Here is a 17,273-nt window from a genome sequence, read left to right as displayed (position 1 = left end):
AGCATATTAAAAGTCGTATTGCAATAAACCCCACCTCACTCTATTATATACAAATACACTTCTAAGGTACAAAGTGTGGTGGCACTTTATTTTTTTATATCATCTCAAAAATTCCCATTAAGTGAATTCCTTCTCCTTGCTTATTCTTTTTGTAATTGTAATTCTGCATGTAGGGTATATTGACCTTGACTTAGTAGCCATAACAACACTGTCTTCCCCAATTTTTTATGTGCTTTAAACTGAACATAGAACAGGAATGCAGGAACATTGTACAGTGCATGCATTGATTTTCACTGTGGACCAAACTGATCCCACCGAATTTACATCAGCTGTGCCAAACGTGGACCCATTTAAACGTGTGGCCCCCACTTCCAGTACAGCTTTGGCAATTATTCTCAACCAGAAATTAACCACAGTCCCAACCTCTCAGATTTCTGATCCCATCAACACAATGGTCAGAGGTGTGGTGTCTTTGTGCTAAAGTGGTTGGCAGCTGCTCAAAATATTGAATGCCACCTCATTTCTTCTGCATTATTAATATCTGAAGTCCTGTGACAATGGGAGTGTTCATTGACAACTGAAATTCTCAGTTGATACACAATTAATGAAGTACAGCATTTACTGAGCCTTCTGCAGATGTTTGCAGCACACAACTGCTTACTAAATGTGGTGCGATCTGCTCTGATACAACAAAATACTTCCCGAATGAAATCGATGTCAGTCATGACTTCAACCATGTTCAAACGCTGTCTTTCACACCCCAGCACCCCAACCCCGGGCTACTGGACACAATGGCCCACTCCTCTATGACTGAGCTACTGAACACTCAACACTGTGCGATTGAACACGCTCCCAGGACAACCGTCTGATCAAAAAATCTCTTTCATTAAAAGCAAATAAATGTGTTTATTCTGATACAATTTTAGATTACAGTTAATCTCCCAGCATGGTATCTGAGGGATTTTAATGCCACCCCCACAACACTTTTCTCTCTCCACAGTGGTGCAATCTAACCTCTCACATGCACACGCTAAAGAGCTGCTCTCAATCGTGGTTGCATTTCACTTACATCCACACAGCGGTGTCTAGACTTTCCTCTCTCATGGATGTTCACCTTGCTTCTTCAGTCTCAGTCTCTTTGAAAACCACAAAGCAAGTGCATGTAAAAAACAGAAAACTTGCACATTCAGATAGTTTTTACTTCTATGTATTCCTTATACAGGTGAAGAAACAAAACTGCAAAATAAAAATGTGCCTCCTGTTTCCACATTATCGACATATGATATCCATTCCTTTTGTGTGTGTGTGTGTGTGTGTGTGTGTGGATTGGGGGGGCATAAAGATTGTGTTAATAATTTAAAAAGGACAGGGGTAAGCAACCCTGGGTTTTCCCTTCTATCGTTACAAAGACACAATGTTTGTAACGCTCTGCAGCAGGCTGTACGTGATTCATGATAAATTAAGTGCTTGAAATGGTGGATGGATTGCACTATTGAAATGATGCAAAGTCACCTTGATGGTGACTTACTAAAGTCTATTTGAATGCAGCTGACACTGCAGCTTTTATCTTAACAAAATCAGTTTATTATTTGTTTGATTGTATTGTGTGTTTTATTAATTAAAACGTCACCAAATTGGACACTATTATTGGATGCATTGTCTGTTATGGAAAGCTGTGACTCACTTCAACAATTTCCTTTTGGGCTTATTTAACCTGATGTGATATTGGAAATCTTAATGCTGAGCGTTGGCTACACACAGAAGCAGTTTGACAATCGTAACGCAAAGTGCCAGATTCAGGGTGAGCCCTGGGAAAAAACACATTCATCTCACTTTGTGACCTCAGAAAATACTCACTGTTGGTCAGCACGGGTTAACATTAATCCAAGGCTGTTATTGCGAGGGAAAATATGAATTAACAGCCAGGAATCCAATTTATGTGAGATTCAGTACACCTTTTGTGCTGTAGAGTTACATGGCATTACAGCATGTAAACAGGACATAGACTATTCCTCACATTGAAAATATTTTGTAATTCTTACTCTAGATTAGGCTGCCTTTTACAGCTATTACAAACATGAGAAAGTGATTGACCCTGGCCTTTATACAGTGAGGGAAAAAAGTATTTGATCCCCTGCTGATTTTGTACGTTTGCCCACTGACAAAGAAATGATCAGTCTATAATTGTAATGGTAGGTGTATTTTAACAGTGAGAGACAGAATAACAACAAAAAAATCCAAAAAAACGCATTTCAAAAAAGTTATAAATTGATTTGCATGTTAATGAGGGAAATAAGTATTTGACCCCTTCGACTTAGTACTTGGTGGCAAAACCCTTGTTGGCAATCACAGAGGCCAGACGTTTCTTGTAGTTGGCCACCAGGTTTGCACACATCTCAGGAGGGATTTTGTCCCACTCCTCTTTGCAGATCCTCTCCAAGTCATTAAGGTTTCGAGGCTGACGTTTGGCAACTCGAACCTTCAGCTCCCTCCACAGATTTTCTATGGGATTAAGGTCTGGAGACTGGCTAGGCCACTCCAGGACCTTGATGTGCTTCTTCTTGAGCCACTCCTTTGTTGCCTTGGCTGTGTGTTTTGGGTCATTGTCATGCTGGAATACTCATCCACGACCCATTTTCAATGCCCTGGCTGAGTGAAGGAGGTTCTCACCCAAGATTTGACGGTACATGGCCCCGTCCATCATCCCATTGATGCAGTGCAGTTGTCCTGTCCCCTTAGCAGAAAAACACCCCCAAAGCACTATGTTTCCACCTCCATGTTTGACGTTGGGGATGGTGTTCTTGGGGTCATTCCTCCTCCTCCAAACACGGCGAGTTGAGTTGATGCCAAAGAGCTCGATTTTGGTCTCATCTGCCAACAACACTTTCACCCAGTTCTCCTCTGAATCATTCAGATGTTCATTGGCAAACTTCAGACGGGCCTGTACATGTGCTTTCTTGAGCAGGGGGACCTTGCGGGCGCTGCAGGATTTCAGTCCTTCACGGCATAGTGTGTTACCAATTTTTATCTTGGTGACTATGGTCCCAGCTGCCTTGAGATCATTAACAAGATCCTCCCGTGTAGTTCTGGGCTGATTCCTCACCGTTCTCATGATCATTGAAACTCCACGAGGTGAGATCTTGCATGGAGCCCCAGACCGAGGGAGACTGACAGTTATTTTGTGTTTCTTCCATTTGCGAATAATCGCACCAACTGTTGTCACCTTCTCACCAAGCTGCTTGGCGATGGTCTTGTAGCCCATTACAGCCTTGTGTAGGTCTACAATCTTGTCCCTGACATCCTTGGACAGCTCTTTGGTCTTGGCCATGGTGGAGAGTTTGGAATCTGATTGATTGATTGCTTCTGTGGACAGGTGTCTTTTATACAGGTAACGAGCTGAGATTAGGAACACTCCCTTTAAGAGAGTGCTCCTAATCTCAGCTCGTTACCTGTATAAAAGACACGTGGGAGCCAGAAATCTTGCTGATTGATAGGGGATCAAATACTTATTTCCCTCATTAACATGCAAATCAATTTATAACTTTTTTGAAATGCGTTTTTCTGGATTTTTTTGTTGTTATTCTGTCTCTCACTGTTAAAATACACCTACCATTAAAATTATAGACTGATCATTTCTTTGTCAGTGGGCAAACGTACAAAATCAGCAGGGGATCAAATACTTTTTTCCCTCACTGTGGATGTGCCATCTTAGTGACTTGCGTGGGCCTTATCTTTGAGGATGCACACACTGTGTCATATCCTCCTGAACCCTGAGCTGATGTTCAAGCTCATGTAAAAGCGAATACCATGCGATTGTTCTAGAGGGTAATGCACCACTTTTTCAGTTGCTTCCATTTCAAAACGTCATAATCTGTTCTTGTCAGCAATGTGAAGACACTGCAAATTCTAAGATGGGAGTAGAAAGCCAGCCAGAAATGACATAATTCTTGCTGGTGATGTGCCCAGGCAATTGATGCCCTGAGAAGATGGCATCAGGTGCAATGGCTGTCCTGCTGCTCCTTGACATCACATCAGCGACAGCTCACTGCCAGAGTACAGTACCATCCACCCCGTCCAGTCATGTGTGTGACAGAGACATATCTGCCTCTCCAATTCATTCAGGGTTTATCTTTATTATTACTGAGGTTTGCTTGATTTGAACAGCCTAATCTGCTATAGTGTTATGTTTTTTTTAAGCAATAGGCTAGCTGGGAGACTCACTTTATTTGGGTGATTGCAGTGGTTTGTTTAATGTGTTATCATCAGCAAGCTGGAAACCTCAGGCAGGAACACAGTGAGGTGACAGGGAATTTGACAGGGTTAAGAGCCTAGAGTGAAATAGCGGCAAATGCCTAGCTCTGCCAGCACTATAAACACAACCTCTCAGCCCATCTATGATTTTCTATTTACCCATTTATTTTTTACTTCTGGGGGAAGACCTGAGCCTAGAATATACCTGAGGATATTTTAGACATTGTTCTCTTTGAACCACTCTTTTTTGTTTATTACACTTCCACAGGCCATTTAATAGCTCAATCAGTTTTTCCCTATTTTATTTTTTATTTTTTAATCCTTAAAAAAAGTTGCATTCTCAGCCATGGATCCAAAAGCATTTAAATGTAACATCTGGGCTGGCATGGGCTGCGATGCAGATGTTAGATCTGCATTGCAGCCCATGCCAGTCCAGATGTGAAACGCATACATACTAATACTGGGGTAACCTAAAAGGGGAGAGGTATGGGCAGCAAACCACAGTGGAGAGGCAGGTAGTGTTTGTGGTTCTGTCCTTGGTCCTGAAATCAACCAGTTCTCTGACAACTTGGACAGTACCCAGTGGGTGGTATGGGACTAATCTAGGATCTGGGTTATGGCCTACACTCCCTTTTCACTACAAGCAGATGAGGAGAATCAGTGAAATAATAATCAACAGAATAACTGATTACATAATAAATAGAGTTGAACTGAAATCAAAGAAATTTAACACACCCTCTCCAATCTCACCTGAAAGAATACAATATCTTCTTGTAGATGTTTCCCATTACATATCAGCTAGAGAAGACATTTCACAGCACGGCCAGGTTGTTTATTAGGGTGGAAGTGGAAGCTTTTATAATGAAGAAGGCTTTGGGAAGATCTAATGGAAATCTCATTTCCTGAACCACAATATCATTGACAATGTGAGACCTTGAGAAGAACACTGTAAAGGGGGTGGGTTACCATAATAATGTATGCCAGTGGAATGAAACTCATTTACTAGTAACTGAATATGAGATGCCTCTTACAGAAAGAGTTAATAGTACAGAAAGATGAATAATGATAAAACAATCCTCTCCCACATAAACACTCGGTCAACACCAGATTATCTGCCACATTCGCACTATTCTTTGTAATGAAATAACTCGGGTTACTATTTGAACAGTTGCTACAGGGTATTTCCGGGAAAAGTGTGGGTGGGCGTAATGCAAGACTGTCTGCCACCCTTCTAGCATTGTTCAACAGCATCTTGATCAATTTTCATTTGATTCAAGATGCCTTTCTAATGCAATCACTTGCAGAGGTGTATACCAGGAGGGCATAGCAAAGTAAATTACACTATGCGCACTGACAACAAGCCATAACTGTGTGTTGCTAGTGAACTGTGGAAAATGTATACAAAATATAGCAAGGTCTTCATATGACAAAATGCAACGGAATCACAAGCAGGGTAAACTGGTTATGATTTGGGAGAGAATGGTATAATAACCATTACTGGATCGTTACTGGAATGAGATATTGCATATCAATGGGAATGCCTCAATGGCAAAAAAGTATTTAATTTCAAAATGTGGGAAAATAACACTCCCTCTTTGAAACACCTGCTCCGTAAGTGCATACCCAGTAAAAAAAAAAAATTCTAGCAGCGCTGTGCGAGGTTGCAGTTTGGTTGTATTTTAGTATTGCCTGACACTGCAGTATAAATGTTTTATCCTGACCCCATTAATGTCCTGTTCCCCATTTATCCTGTCATTAATGTTCTCTTTCTGTTGCACAGCAGTCGTTTTCACATTTCAGAGATGTCTCTCCAGAATAATAGTACAATTCAACCTCAGTTCTATTATTTTGCATGCATATATATACAGTAGCGTTTGTGCTTTTGTCTCATTTAAATGTGTTTCTCAGGAATATTGTTTCACAGGAATGTAGATTTATAAATGGAATTTCATAATGTTACTTCACAATGTTTTCACAACATTCCCTGGAGTTTACAAATGTGTGCTTCCTCAACATTATATTGTTCCACTTTATTATAATGCTGCCACAATTATAATGGTCTCCATCATACCACCCATCCTATATTTATATAGGAATACATAGGCATTATCTGGCATATCTTTTCCCTATTCACTATAACATTCCAAATAAATCATGTCAGTTCCATTACAGGCATTGATTTAATATCCTGGTGTGGTGTAACTTGTTTTTCAACATGGATGACCAAAACATAAATGGTGGTTTACATAGGACAGCAACTGTGACATGTCTAATGAAACTCCAGCAGTGATGACCTCAATCACCATGACGCAATGGCAGAACGTTAGTTGGAACAGGCCCCAGGACCCCAGTATGTAGGCACCATCATGGTGGACTTCGCCAAGCAGCAGATCTGTGCTTTGGGCAGGACTCATCTTCCAAGAACCACGTAGAAATCATATAATTGCAAAAGTCAAGTGATAAGAAAAGTCAAAAGTCAAGTGATAAGAAAAGAAAACACGTTAGGTTATTAACCACTCCTGTTAATAGGAGAGGTTACAATCACTGAGATAACTCCTTAAATATGACAGTGAAGACTTTATTCTCATCTCATAGCACAAACGGCCCTGTGTGAAGCTCCCCAGGTCTGCTCAGCTGTGTCGGAGCTGGGTCTTGTCATTGTGTATTAATTAGAGTCAGCGAGAAAAGATTTACGATGCCCTTCTGAGTGGTAACTCATATAGCTTTCCAGCATACAAAATGGGCCTTGTTAATTTCGGGAACATTTTCATCCAAGCCTATTTCAGGTCTATAGTGGAAATGTAATGGTGGTGTTTGTTCTGAGCAATCATTCACAGAGACAGCCAGCACTGTTCAGGGACACGTCAGATTAATGGCAGGGTCAGGCAGCCAATCTGGTAATGGGCAAATACGCCAGGGCCAAAATCAGCCCTGATTCTTCACTCAGTTCATTGCTTTTAAGACGCAGAACATTTGGACCTCTGAATCATCTTTGCCATAGCTGCATGTTATTATGTTGATATGCTTCAGAGAGCTGTTATATTGATTGCAAAGATGGCAAAATAATTTTAAATGTGAAGCAAAGCAATTAAAGCTACATCAATGCATTGGCAAAACTGAGTTTCCTATTGAGTTTATAGTGGAAAATATATATCAGGAAAGAATACCTGACAATCTTCCGTGACCTTTTAAAGCTCAATCATATTTAACTGAATTCAAAAACAATTTCACTGGGAAATGTGTCATATGTAATGTCTTAGTTGAAATGTTATATTTGAGCTGTGCGCTTGTTTTTGCAACCGAATCAGTGGCAAAAGTTTCCAGATGAAACTCAGAAATCAACTAGAATCCCCAGACTGACTCAGTGTTCAACAAACTCTGAGAAATATCACTGATAATTAAGTACACTTTATTAAACTTAAATAATTACTGTATTACGTTGTTTCAGATTAATGGAGAGAGTTCGTTCAACTACAAACTGTGACTCGTTACAGATACCTCATTCTTGTAAGTGCTTGCAATTATTTCTCACAATCTCACGGTACACAAGACTATTATATTAAAGCTATGTTGCATTTCTTGATGTCATGGTCTCTAACCTTCCTTCAGTCCCTGGAGTTTCTTTTGTAAAGTCAACATTTGTCAGAAAGGTTCATCCTTTTCACTCCATAATATGTGAATTGCCGCTGGGGCAGACCGGTGTAAGGGGTATGTGTGGTGTCACTTCTACTCCTGTAAAAGTATACCATATGCAAAAGCCAAAATATAGTAGTGGATTTTTTTTTTTTTTTATAATAACCATCATCATCATCATAATTACATGAATATAGATTTTAAGCAAGAGCCCCTGATACAAAACGGAAGAGATTATCGCTCAGCAAACATTGTAAATGTGCTGCATTCTGCATTTGGTTTACAACCCCAGCTATGTCAACAATACAAACAGACACAGAACAATTGAGACCTAAATAAGATATTCCAGGAATGCAGGGAAGAATATTTACAGTGAGAGATCAGGAATGTAGGGCAGTAAAATCTGGAACCCAAATAAATCCTTCCAGTGCCCTAATGTAGCATTGATTCATTTATTTCAGGTGCTTACGTGCAGAGCAGAGAGTGACATGCTAACTGGACTGCACGGGAGCAAAACAAAGAGGTATATATATATTTTTTGTTTTGTTTTAATTATTTACTTATTTTACTTATACCTATTTTACATAAATATTCAAAATCAGAGTCCCATTACAAATATCAAATAGAAGTAAAAATAGATTTCTAAACAATAAGTAGACTCCTGTTGTTTTATTGCAACACCCCAGGTAGCGTCATGTCTACACCCAGAGTAATAGGCTTTTCCATGCATCTACTAATTGTTCTGTAAATACAGAGCCACTTTATTTTCAGAGTTGATATATTTAAAACTCTCAGTTTGACCTATTGACCTAAAATACGTGTTGCATTTATAGATGAAGGTGGGTGGCACACTTCAATTTCAAGGAACAGATTAAAATTCCCTTAATCAAATCGTCAGTTGACCCAAAGACTCAAAAGCAATCCAACTTTTTAAGTACAGTATGCAACGGCCCACTCATTTTGATCAGAACACTGTCATTTTCTTTGATTTAAACCATGTAATAATTGTAAATTTAACATAGCCTTACTGGTATCACTTCAAAATGCATTACTGTGCTTTAGCATCCTGCTGAGAGACATACGTTTTTCATAACAAAAAAGAGAACAGACTTCTCTCCACATAAGTCAGTGTCACTGCAGGAAACCTCAATCTTGTTGTTCAGATCTTAATTTTTAGGACATAATTTGTGCTTGGGAACTTGGGTAATATCACAGCAGTTAATTTCCATTTGTAGAGGGGTGTGCATGTTAAATGTTTGTTTTCTATATTTTCTGTGAAAATGTGTGGTATAAGTAAGAATTTGTAACCCCTTCCGTTCTTTTCAATGTTCAGTCCTTTAAAGTATTCTGATAATATTGTTGCTTCAGAAATAATGTATATATATGAGAACCCCTAGGCATTTTTGTAGCTTTGACCTATGATCACATATTGTGGAAAATTGCTGAATTTAAATAAATAAATCAAATTTAAAAACATGAATAATGTAATACATATTCATGAAAGGAGAACTCTAAAAATGTATTTTGTGAGATTTAAGTTAGACTTTTGTAAAGCAAATCAAACACTTAAAATGTGTTATTTTTCCTTGATTTACCATGGTGTTGTCATGTAGTCGTCAACAGTAGTTTCAACACCGTTCTGGTCCCTGATATTCAGTTCTATGTCTCTCCTAACAGAGTCTATACCAAGCTAACAACGGCATATCAGGAATATACAGAGAATATAAACAGCTCTTAATTAAGTGAAATACACTCTCAATCAAACCATTATTTCAGCTGTGGTACTAACGCAGACAGTTAAGATTCCAGTAGAGCTGGCTGGGTTCAGGCCCTCAGAGATTTGTGGTACACTACCAGTCACTGTACACTATAGAAGTGTAAGACTGGGATCTATAGTATGTCCAGTGTGGACAAGGCCGAGCCACGGCCGCTTGCACACTCCGCCGAGAAAAGACCTGTCACTCCCGGCACACTGATTGTTGCTATTAAAAGTAAAAGGATAAACAGCAAGCAGCTTAATGAAGGGCAACAGATTACAGCCCAGAAGAGAGCATTACATGAAGTGTGTGAGGGAGACAGACTCACATAAACAAAGTGCACACTGGATACCAAGTCTTCCCAGTCTTTGACAGGTGTGAGAGGTTCAACAAGGTCACTCCTCCAGTGCATCACTCGATGACCATTTCTCAACAGCCAAGAGCTCAGAGCTGCAGGTCCTCTTGAGTGACTTTTAAATGTCGAGACACACACACACTGATTTTTATTTTCTTTCCGCTCTCCTTTTTAATCACTCAGCCTCAAAGCCATTCTGTGATGCTGTTGTAAAAGACGGACACACTTCAGGATTTTACATTTTTATGTGCACAATAAATAACACACAAGGCTAAAGATTTGCTGCGTTCTGTTTTGGGGATGTAGAGTATTTTGTTTTGGTTGTATTTACAGTCAGTCAGTTAAACTACAATTTCTATGCAGTTTAATTAAATTGCTAGAAAATGTTTGAATGTCCTTCAACTTGTAATTAAATATATGCCTTTCACTTTCAATTTTTGTTTGTCAATACAATGTATATTACTATGATTATTTTCTGACATTTGCAGGTTTCACCTCAGAATATGTAACTGTGCAACTAAACGAGATCATTGTTTAGTGGATCTCTTTCTGAGGGTGGTGTTGTTAAACCACTAAATTCACAAAACAACTAAATAGGTGCAAGAGGCTTCAAATTCAGACAATTGAATAATTGGTCTGGAATCATATAGGACTAAGGATGAGGAAACTTGAGACGTGGTTGTATAGTTTCTTTCCAACATCAATAGAAAATATTAAATACAGTAATGGGGGGGGATACATCTTCCAAACGTGTACAGCCCGAATACAAAAACAACAACCCTGGAGAACCTGGCTTAACAAGCATTGAAATTCACCCTGACATAAAATGTGTATTTGGTATATCAGTCTTGTGATAGGTCTCCCAGGCCGATGTAACTGTATTAACTGCCAGCGCCAGCTCTATTTTGGGAAGCTGATATTAAGGCAGCAAGGAGATGTATGTATCTATCCTGCTAGCAATTTGGAAATGGTGCTGCAGAGGGACTTGCAAGAAGTGCTGCACTGACCTCTACAATCTAAAGGGCTGGAGAGATTAAACTAGCTGGGTCTGAGCCTCAGCACCACGGCCTATGAGAGGGGCAGTATTCAGTATTGGTCAATTGTGTTATACACCAGAGATACAGCTCTCTGGTCCTTGTGTAGCACAGCCCAGCAGGTTGGGTAGGTCTAACTCTAACATGCCCACACGAATTAGAGACTTCAAAAGCAAATCTGTGTTCTTGAATTCTGGTGACACCAAGTGAGATATTCTCACCTCACAGCCTTATCTGGGGGATTCTGCAGAGGAACTGAGCTCGATCTGACTAATTTCCTCTTCAGAATTGGTGGGTGGGTTTGGCTGAGATTTTGTCACTGGAATGAAACCACCAGGATGATTTCAAAGATCGGCAAACTGACATGCCAAGAGCTCAAGCACAAACACCTTTCCCTAGAACGCATGATATCAGTAGCGTGCAGGAGATGTTGCTATTCATTTGCCGCAAAAAATGGTTTCTGTAGGTGAGTTCCCAGAGCTGTATGAAAGGAAATGGCTTAAATGACTACACTGTTGCACCCTCCATAGCAAATATGGCCCTTACCAGTTGTAACACAGACAAAATGTACCATGCAGTGTCAAGCTTTATATCTAACATGATTAGTGTTGCAACATTTTTCTGGCTAAGTGATAAGTGTTCTCCACCACTTTTTAAAATGTAAATCTACGTTCAATGTATTAAAAAACAAATAGCGAGTGATATCAACAACAAAATGTCATTGGGTGATATACTAAGCATCACACACTTGTCCCAAGCTAAAGGCATGATGGTTCACCTACAGCCTTCAAGGCACTCCGTGATGCAAATTTGCTTCCCCTGTCCACCTCTTCTGTAATAGCTTTAATACATCTTGTCAAAAACTATTCCTCTTTGAGATGCCAAGCAAATAACCGCAGCAGAAAAAAAATGCAGACAGATGCTCTACCTGTTCGATTCTGCTGACCTGAATTGGTTGAGCTAGATTCCAACTGAGTACCTCAACAGTAATGGTGGTGTTGCCCACCGACTGAGTAAATGATCACTGAGCACTGATCTTTCCCACTTTTGTTTCTTTAAATATGTCCCGTCTCTGTAGATTGATTAGAGTATATAGTCTAGTCCTCAATTGTTTATACAAATCCCAGCTATCAGTTCCCCATTAACAGCACAATATTACATTAAAATGTTTCCTCTTTGTTTTTAATCCTTACATTAAGTAACCATAAGTAACAACACATCTTTGTAACTGACTGTTAAGAGTAATGTACAGGAGCACAAATGACAAACACAGGAGATTATAAAACAGGACTAGATGAACGTTACATTCAAGGATGAGAGAAAATAGCAAATATTTGGCAGTGAGATAATGTTGACTGGAGAAACACTGTACATTACTGGGAAACTGGTCAAATAAATACAACCACTGCGGACAGTATTTTATAGGGTGTAGGTCTACCCTTGTTCGCAATAACCCTTTTGATGGATGGATGGATAAATACAGTACCCTTCTTCACACAACTTAGTTTGTAGTAGTAAGTTGGTCTTTGTGATCCCTTCCTGAGATTTTCTACTGGTCTGAATCCACAATGAAATAGATTTTGTGTACAATTTGCAGGAAACTACTGGCAGAGAGCCTGGGTGTTTAAAACAAATCCTATACATATTTCTGCCCCTCCTGCCTAGTTCATCTAAGTTTTTTGATATCTTATTGTAGCCAATTTCACTGGAACATTTAGTGTTAGCAAAACTTGGTCTGAACAGGATTTGAATCCACCAGCTTCCACAAATGAGTGTCAAACCCACTGAGCCATTATACCACCCAGTGGCACTAGTAAAGAAAAACCACATACTGTAAACTACATTCATGATTTTGTGACTTAACTTCCAAGTCTCCTGGTCAAATGCACAATGGGTACACTGGCAGTGGTGCTTGCAAAATCATCTCAGTCCTAGAACTACACCTAAGATGAAAATGTACTTAAACCAGTTCACAAGCCTGAACAAGGTTTCAACCATAGTTTTGACTCTAATTACTAAAATGTGAGTCAACAAGTCCAGTAATTATTTTTGTACAATATTTTGCTTTGTTTTGAGATGCAAGCTACATATATACGTGGAAAACATATGGAATCCCATGATATTTTTTTTTAACATTGATGCAAAACGCTTGCTTCCTTACCAGACAATGGTAAATTCACAGTAATGTACAGTAAAAACCTTGTGGGATATTTTACTGTAAAGAATACAGTAATATACATGTGAATATACTGCATTTATTTACAGTGCATGACTCTGACTCATTGCACTTTCGAATGTACTGTAACCACTGTGTTGCATCCCAGCTTTGGGGAATGGGACAGGGTTTTGTTAAATGTAGGTGTGTCACTGTGTTAGCTGTATGTCAAAGCTGGCAGTGGAAAAAAAGCACAATGTAGACTAACAGTGCCCTTCACACATACACAACCCCAACATATGTGACCTCTGGTAAATTCGATTAGTGGAGAAGGGAGATCTGTCCCATTCGTTTTGCTCATAAAAACAAAGTGTATACTGGGATGCAGCACCTCGTGTGGGCATTTATATTACTGGATCTTTGGGCTGGTTAGGCAGTGTCACTAAAATGAATGACAATACAACAATGCGATAATAATCAGAAACTTTACATATTGTTGACATCTCTCCGCTCATTGAGGATACGTTTCGCTAATCGAAATCATGTTATATATGAAAGTCTAAAAGGTTTATGAAATGACTGTGCCAAAAAGCGTCTTTTGCGCATCTAGTTACTCCAGTGCTAAGAAGGACAACCCCTATCTTGTTAGTGTGCAGTTAGACCCTGATGCTGCAGTCAAGGTAAACGCTATCCACCGGGATGGCATGGGGGACACCCAATCTCTCTGGTTGTCTCTCATACTGCCATACAAGGTCACACAGCCAAGAAATCAGGCTCGCAGTCTCTGAGGATAACCGGCAAACATACCGACATCAAAAGCAAAAATGAAACGCAATGCAATGTACCACAATTGCGCCTGTTTACTCCCTTGAAAGCGCCGCTCGGCAACCTTTCCCAATTTCCTGAAGGTCAGAGCTTCAACACATCAGCCTGTATACAGCCAAGCTTTCTATAAAGTGTCACAAAATGGCAGCTATATGATTTATTTATTTTAAATACTACACTCCGTATAGGCGATGCCAATAAATCTTTCACATTATTTCTGTTTCCTATAGGTGCTCCTTGGAGCGCAATCCAAAGGCACCAGTTACAGATAAAAATAACACCAAACCCCGGGCTGCTCACACCAGGGATAGGCATGTCATTCACTGGGACGTGGACATATCCTGTGTGTTTTAATTGTTGCGTAAACATGTTTTGAATTCGTGGGTATCAATAGCATAAAGATAGACAATTCATTACTGAACCGATTAAATCTATATATTGTCACTGGGATTAAATTAAACAATGAGCCTTTCTGAGTACCAACCCAACCAATAATAATAATAATAATAATAATAATAATAATAATAATAATAATAATAATGGATGTTTATGTTACCTTACATATACAACAAATCCCCTCCCCCAGTGAGCTGTCAACCCTGCAAATCAAGGTAACCCGTGCAGAAGACAAAAATGTAAGTTTTTACGCAGTATAGGCATTCATATATAGATCATACCCACTTTCTTCTGGATGCTGCAGTTTTATCTGTGGTGAAATCAATACAGTAATCTGGAACAATGTCTGTTATCTGTCCTTTACAAAGATATGATTCAGCTTCTAGGAAGGATGTTGAATATAACAGGCAGGCGTTACGTGCTTCCATTTTCACAATTCCTATAATAACGACGGAAAAATGCATTCAGTCCAATTACACTCCAGCTCTACCATGAAGAATAATGCATATGTTTTGTGTATGTGTAGAGGTTATACATTATATCAGATAATAAAGAATACATACAAGTGCAATGCAAAAACAAATACATTAACCAGAATATATATGTATCATTCCTATTGTATGTTCAACCGTCAAACAAGACAAACAAGCAAACAAACAGACATCAGCAAAAGCATTTGCAGATACTGTTTATGTAACGAAATAATCTCTACTTAGATTTGCTCCAGGCTATGTCGACGTCTAGGGATCCCGTCGATTTGACACAAGCAAAATGCATTATTACACCTATTGCTATAATGCATCTTTTACGGCCAATATCATTTTAAGTGACATTATTCCTTGATTTGTATTTCATCCTGGGTTGGTAAGAAAGGTACAGGGTTGATTGACTACAGAGAGGGGGGGAGGGGGGGAGCTTAAAATGTAGAATATATGTATGTATTCCTACACGAAATCACTTACCTTCCAACGAAGTTCTCCAGCACTGAGCTTTTTCCTGCACTTTGCCCACCGACCACGGCGATCTGTGGGAGATCCAGGTTGGCATTTTGTCCGATGGCAGAAAAGGCATCCTGGAGCTGGTTTACCAGAGGAATCAGATCTTCCATCCCTCGGTTACCCATCTTTGCGAAAGCAGTCTATTCTTCCTCACACTGTAATTAAATGAGAGGGGCACCCCCCACTAAAACGATTTCCCCTTTTTCTGTCGTTGTCTGGGTGTTGTAATGCTTGTTTTATTTTTGCATGCACCTTTATTGGGTATACATCCCCGTCTCCCCTGCTCCACAGCGCTGCGGTCTCTCGACTGGGCTGGAGGAGGATCTCCGCTCTTCTACTCGAATGGAATATCCTTGCGCGGCTTCGCACCAGCCACTGGGGGGCGCTGTGTGACAGTGGGCAAACGGCATTCTGGGAAATGTAGTTTTAAGAATTGTTATTTGTATTAATTTGATTAATTATTTTAATAACTTAGAACAAACATGTCATTCTTTATTCCTCAGAACAACAATGGCATCTAAAAACACCGGGTCTGAAAGTAAGCGCCTAAAGACATCTTATTGAAGCGTCCTTGTTATAAAATGTTTTACAGACATTTCTGATATAGAGGTTGATGAAACAATATATGCCTTTAGGAAATACACTAGGGAACGACAAAACAGCGGGTTGAAACCGAATCCCTCTTTCCACGACTGATGTAACAACCTTTTCTTAAATGTAATTAAAATTAAAAACCGGTCAACTAGGCTTCATTGGTCGCAGGGCTCCATCCGCTGCAATCGAGCAGAGCATGTGATGCCGTCTGTCCATGGTGCTGAATCCAGACTGGGCCCACTTCCACAGCCATTGGGATCCAGAGAGAAAGAGCCTCTTCACAGTATATCATTTGATATGCTGAAAATATATGGCTATTGTAAAAAATAACCTCACCATATATTGTCATCATAGCAAATACATATAGGGATTACAGACCCTAAATGATTAGATATAATTTAAATATACAAAATGGTTGCACTTTTGGCATATGAAAAATTTAAGGATTACATTTCCCTCTGATTAACTTCATAAATGACACAAATGTGGTGGGATTTATTTGTATTATTATGATTTGTTTTATCTCATGCTTGCTTTCTCTCGGGCTTAGTTCTGGCACTTCTGTATCTTGGCGACATCTTGAGGTAAGTCTAGGTGCTCCTTATTGCAAGAATTCATTTACTCTGGTGTTCCTCTAAAATACATTTTAGACCTATAGTCACGCAGGAAACGTCTTGCCACCAAGTACTAAGTCGAAGGGGTCAAATACTTATTTCCCTCATTAACATGCAAATCAATGTATAACTTTTTTGAAATGCGTTTTTCTGGATTTTTTTGTTGTTATTCTGTCTCTCCCTGTTAAAATACACCTACCGTTAAAATTATAGACTGATCATTTCTTTGTCAGTGGGCAAACGTACAAAATCACCAGGGGATCAAATACTTTTTTCCCTCACTGTATATCCACTGCACAATTTACAATTGACAACAAAAAAGGTGTTGGCATCCGCTATTTAATGTTGTTATTTTAAAGTCCTCATAAAAACCTCTAGATACCATTACTACTTGAAACAGATATGTGGGTATCATAGAGGGATCAGCCTAAAATTACAAATAATTAAAATATTCCATTATATATTTACCAAAAAAGCACCATACATTTCAGTGCATCTCTGTGAACCTTCTGCTCTCTGGTTAGGGTATTTTTTTAACATATGTTTTGGGGCTGTTCAGATATAACATTTGCAACCAGGTTTCTTTATATCCAGCATGTGTTGACGAAGTCGCAATGCAAAATAAATATTCCTCTATCACCATGCAAAATAAATATCCGAT

The 17,273-nt window shown here is 39.3% G+C and overlaps 1 protein-coding gene across 4 annotated transcripts in view; it reads right to left on the bottom strand.

The window, feature by feature from the left end:
- dnm1a (dynamin 1a) overlaps positions 1 to 15,742 on the bottom strand; it is a 101,255-nt gene extending 85,513 nt beyond the window's left edge. For all 4 annotated transcript variants that reach the window (XM_066712861.1, XM_066712863.1, XM_066712860.1 and 1 more), the window contains exon 1: positions 15,369 to 15,742. In XM_066712861.1, the coding sequence (XP_066568958.1) occupies positions 15,369 to 15,529 (161 nt within the window). In that variant the 5' untranslated portion in view covers positions 15,530 to 15,742. The remainder of the gene's footprint in view (positions 1 to 15,368) is intronic.
- Positions 15,743 to 17,273: the final 1,531 nt, after the last annotated feature.

Source organism: Amia ocellicauda, chromosome 9, assembly GCF_036373705.1.
Source record: "Amia ocellicauda isolate fAmiCal2 chromosome 9, fAmiCal2.hap1, whole genome shotgun sequence".
Lineage (NCBI taxonomy): Eukaryota > Metazoa > Chordata > Actinopteri > Amiiformes > Amiidae > Amia > Amia ocellicauda.
Note: the sequence above shows the minus strand (reverse complement) of the source record. Positions and strands in the feature narration are given on the sequence as shown.